General features: G+C 32.9%; 1 protein-coding gene across 2 annotated transcripts in view; it reads right to left on the bottom strand.

The window, feature by feature from the left end:
* LOC111706471 (uncharacterized) overlaps nt 1–2,723 on the bottom strand; it is a 6,303-nt gene extending 3,580 nt beyond the window's left edge. Inside the window, exons 1-5 of one of the 2 annotated variants that reach the window (XM_023479352.1) lie at nt 2,538–2,723; nt 2,249–2,317; nt 1,272–1,307; nt 796–946; nt 63–472 (exon numbers count right to left, since the gene is read on the bottom strand). In XM_023479352.1, coding sequence (XP_023335120.1) covers nt 415–472; nt 796–946; nt 1,272–1,307; nt 2,249–2,317; nt 2,538–2,592 — 369 coding nt within the window. In that variant the 5' untranslated portion in view covers nt 2,593–2,723 and the 3' untranslated portion in view covers nt 63–414. Of the gene's footprint in view, nt 1–62; nt 473–795; nt 947–1,271; nt 1,308–2,248; nt 2,318–2,537 lie in introns of those variants that run through there. The other variant, XR_002766242.1, reaches the window with a different exon arrangement.
* Nucleotides 2,724–3,667: the final 944 nt, after the last annotated feature.

Genomic DNA, 3,667 nt, shown 5'->3' with positions numbered 1-3,667 from the left:
AAAGTGCCCATCCGACCTACGAAAAGTGCCCATCCGACCTACGAAAAGTGCCCATCCGACCTACGAAAAATGCCCATCCGACCTACGAAAAGTGCCCATCCGACCTACAAAACTGAGTGGCCGTCATGCTACAAAAGCTGCTGAATGTAGGTCGGATGGGCAAGAAGATATGCCCATCCGACCTACAGCTGTCGTAGGTCAGATGTTGCAGTAGGTCGGATGGGCAGTATAGCGGATGTGCAATAGGACGGATGGGCAGTAGAGCGGATCAACATTACCGTTACATTGAGAACATGGATAACTCAATCAGTCATTATTATTCTCAATATGAAATTTAAGATATCTCGCCGTGGTTGCAGCATAATCACATTTATCATAGTAATACCTCAATCCTTCATGTATACTAGCAATAAACTATTTGAGATGACTTCCATTATATGCAGCGTACTCACATTTATCACAAGAATGACTCCTATATATTCTATACTCAAAATAGAAGAAAATAGAAGTATAAATAAACAACAGCTGCGACAAGAGCTGTAACAATATAAAAAATGACAGAGGAAAAAAATAAAAAATAATATGAATAGTAATTGCACCAATAAAAAAACAATGAAAATAAGAAAAGGACACAATGAATAAAGATAGGACTCGCAAGAAATGAGTAAATGAAAAATTAAACACTTATATTTCTCTCTCTTATTTTTATTAATCAGGGAAAATGACGAGAAAAAAAAATACAATCATGTTTTATTTGTTTCTTGTCGTATCATTTATGTATCTTATTAAATTTACCTTGAATTCCAATAATTTTCATCTTCCTCCTTTGTATAAACAATGCATGTATCCTCTACACTAGAGAATTGAAAGATTTCTTCCTGAATCTCTTCTTTAATCTCAATATTTTCCATCTTTATTTCCTCCTTCCAGTTTCCGGCCATTCTGTCTGCAAATAAAAATATCTTAAACATGTGCCTAAGGTCATGAACTACATTTAAAACAAAATTAAACGCAATGAATTTATGTAATGTAAAATCTTAGTAACCTATTCTTTTTTATGTGAATAATGAATTAAGAATTTAATGTAAATTGCGGATTTTCTTCAGTTTAAAAGCTCAAATACATAAATCCTTGAAAAATTGTAGACGGTATTAAAATCATGTTCATGTCATGTCTTTTCAGATCCCTCTTCTTAGTTGCAGCATAATCACATATATCACAAGATTACTTTCCTCCGATTATATTTCTCTCCTTAGTTTCATTTGACTTACCATTAAGAGTCTCTTCTTCATTACTCAGGATCAAATCTTAAGATTAGATCAGATTAGTAAATATATTTTATGAAATTGTAAAATGTCTTCTTCAAATTTTTTTCTTTTTTCTATTAACAAAAATTAAAAAATACTGAGTAAATACTTTTTACTCAGGAGTTGGCTTTTACCAGATGTTTATCAACACTTTTTCGGTCTGTTTTTCTTCTGACCCTTAACCAAAAATATATTTAGAAAAGCTTTATATTTACAAAAACTATCAGTTACTCAGCGGGGAGATATTCCCCCTCAAAAATAATATATTTTTTAATATCCAGGCACAAGATTTAATTAAACCTTTGAATGCAAGAACTCATGGTATCATATTATTTTTACTTTTAACTTAGTCAGATAGTAACATACTATATAACTATTTAAACAGAGGGTATATTTTCTGAAAAATTATCCGCCGCCCCAACTACTCTTTTAAAATCATATTTTCCGTAGATGATGGTTAAGTTTGCGAAAGTTGTTTTAAGAGTTTTTAAACCAACTTAATTGGGGAAAATAAATTATTTGCAGGAGAAAATAGATTAATTGTTGGGTAAAAAGTACGAAATAGGATTAAACCCTTGCCTTTTAATGTCTAATTTTTCCTTTTTTCACTAAGATCCACCCCCCCCCCCTCAACATAAATTCATGTCTATTCTTGGATTGAACTTTTGCATTGCATCCAAAACATGAATCTCACCCAGCGCACACTCATTAATTTGTTATTAGTTGCACATTTTAGTTACTTTCAGCTTTAATCATTGAAAGTTGTAACAAAGACATTGCTTAGAAATTATTCCATATTATTGCAGACCCTGTAAAATAAGGTTCTTAATCCATTTATCATTTTTCATAAGAATATCACATTTAAGACACCTGCCAAAGTGAATATAGAAATAAACATCTATCAATCAATCAATTAATAAATCATAAGAATATCTTCTTACATCGGGGTTTTCTCTTTTTCCTCCTTGACTCAGACAGCAGAGGATCCTCTTCCTGGCTTAATAATTCACCTAAACAATAACTTTGATTATTATAAAAAATCCAAGAAAATGTTACATTTAATTATTCCTTTAAACCTGGAAACGAGAACTTTTTTTACTATTTCTGTTTGTTCACTTCCTTATTTTCTCATTTATTTGCAATAAATGACGTAAAAACTCAGTTAAATTGACCCAAAATTACCTTTCTTCAAATAATCAATAGTTTCGACCACAGCGATCCAAATATTACCTTCAATCCAGTATTTAAATTCTTGACATCCTCTTCCTTTATATATACAATACATGTATCCTCCACAGTAGAGAGTGTTATTTCTTCTTCATTAATTTCAATTCTTTCCGATTTCACATCCGCTTTCTGTTTAACCCTTACGCTGAGTATCCTCCCTTTTCTTTATACTCCCTCACCTCCTCCTTACCTTTTACCTAATTTATTATCATTCTTATGTTTAAAATGTACAATGTACATTGTTTTTATCTGCAATTCTCATTCGTTTATAGTGGGTCAACCAATTAAAAACAACCTACTCTGGTTAGGCGGGTCCAAACTACATAGTAAATTGTGATTTTTTTATTTGTATTATCTCGTGCTTTGTAGTTGAATAAAAATATGAAATATGATTAACAGTACATGTGCTCTCTGAGAGTAAAAAATATTCTTCCTGAATCTCTTCTTTTTATATCAATATTCTCCCTCTTTGTCTCCTCCCCCACTTCAACCATTTATCTCTGAAATAAATTTTTAATTTATAAATCATTTAGTGTCTTTGACTGTTTTTAAATATCGAATTCAGTTCAGGGTATTATATGACACCTACAATGTTTCTGCATTCAAGAGCTGTACTATAACACGTACTACAGATCCTCAATATTCCCAAAATAGTATTACTGTTTATATCTCTGGGGTCTGTCCTAGTGAACGATTTTTGGACCCCCCCCCCTCCTATCAATTTTGTACATGACCATTGACCATTTATTTTTCAGTCAATTTATTATTATTTATTTTTTTGTTATTTAGGGTTAGGTTAGGTTAAGACACTTTCTGGGCCGAGCACTGCGGCTAGGATGGGCTAGGGGGCCTAGCGCTGCGGCCACGGGTTAGGTTAGTAAAGACACTTTCTGGGCCGAGCGCTGCGTATAAATAATAATAAATTTGCTGAAAAATAAATGGTCATGTACAAAATTGATAGGAGGGGGGGGGGGTCCAAAAATCGTTCACTAGGACAGACCCTATTTAAGAAGGCCGAGGTCATGTTAGGTTAATAGGTTAGGTTAGGTTAGTGCTTGATATTTCAATTATGGGCCAGGGGCGGGCCTGGTGTTTACTAATTACTCAATACTCAGTACTGTCTAGAATCTCGT

Source organism: Eurytemora carolleeae, unplaced genomic scaffold (genome assembly GCF_000591075.1).
Source record: "Eurytemora carolleeae unplaced genomic scaffold, Eaff_2.0 scaffold720, whole genome shotgun sequence".
NCBI classification, from domain to species: domain Eukaryota; kingdom Metazoa; phylum Arthropoda; class Copepoda; order Calanoida; family Temoridae; genus Eurytemora; species Eurytemora carolleeae.
This window is presented reverse-complemented; position numbering and strand designations above follow the sequence as displayed.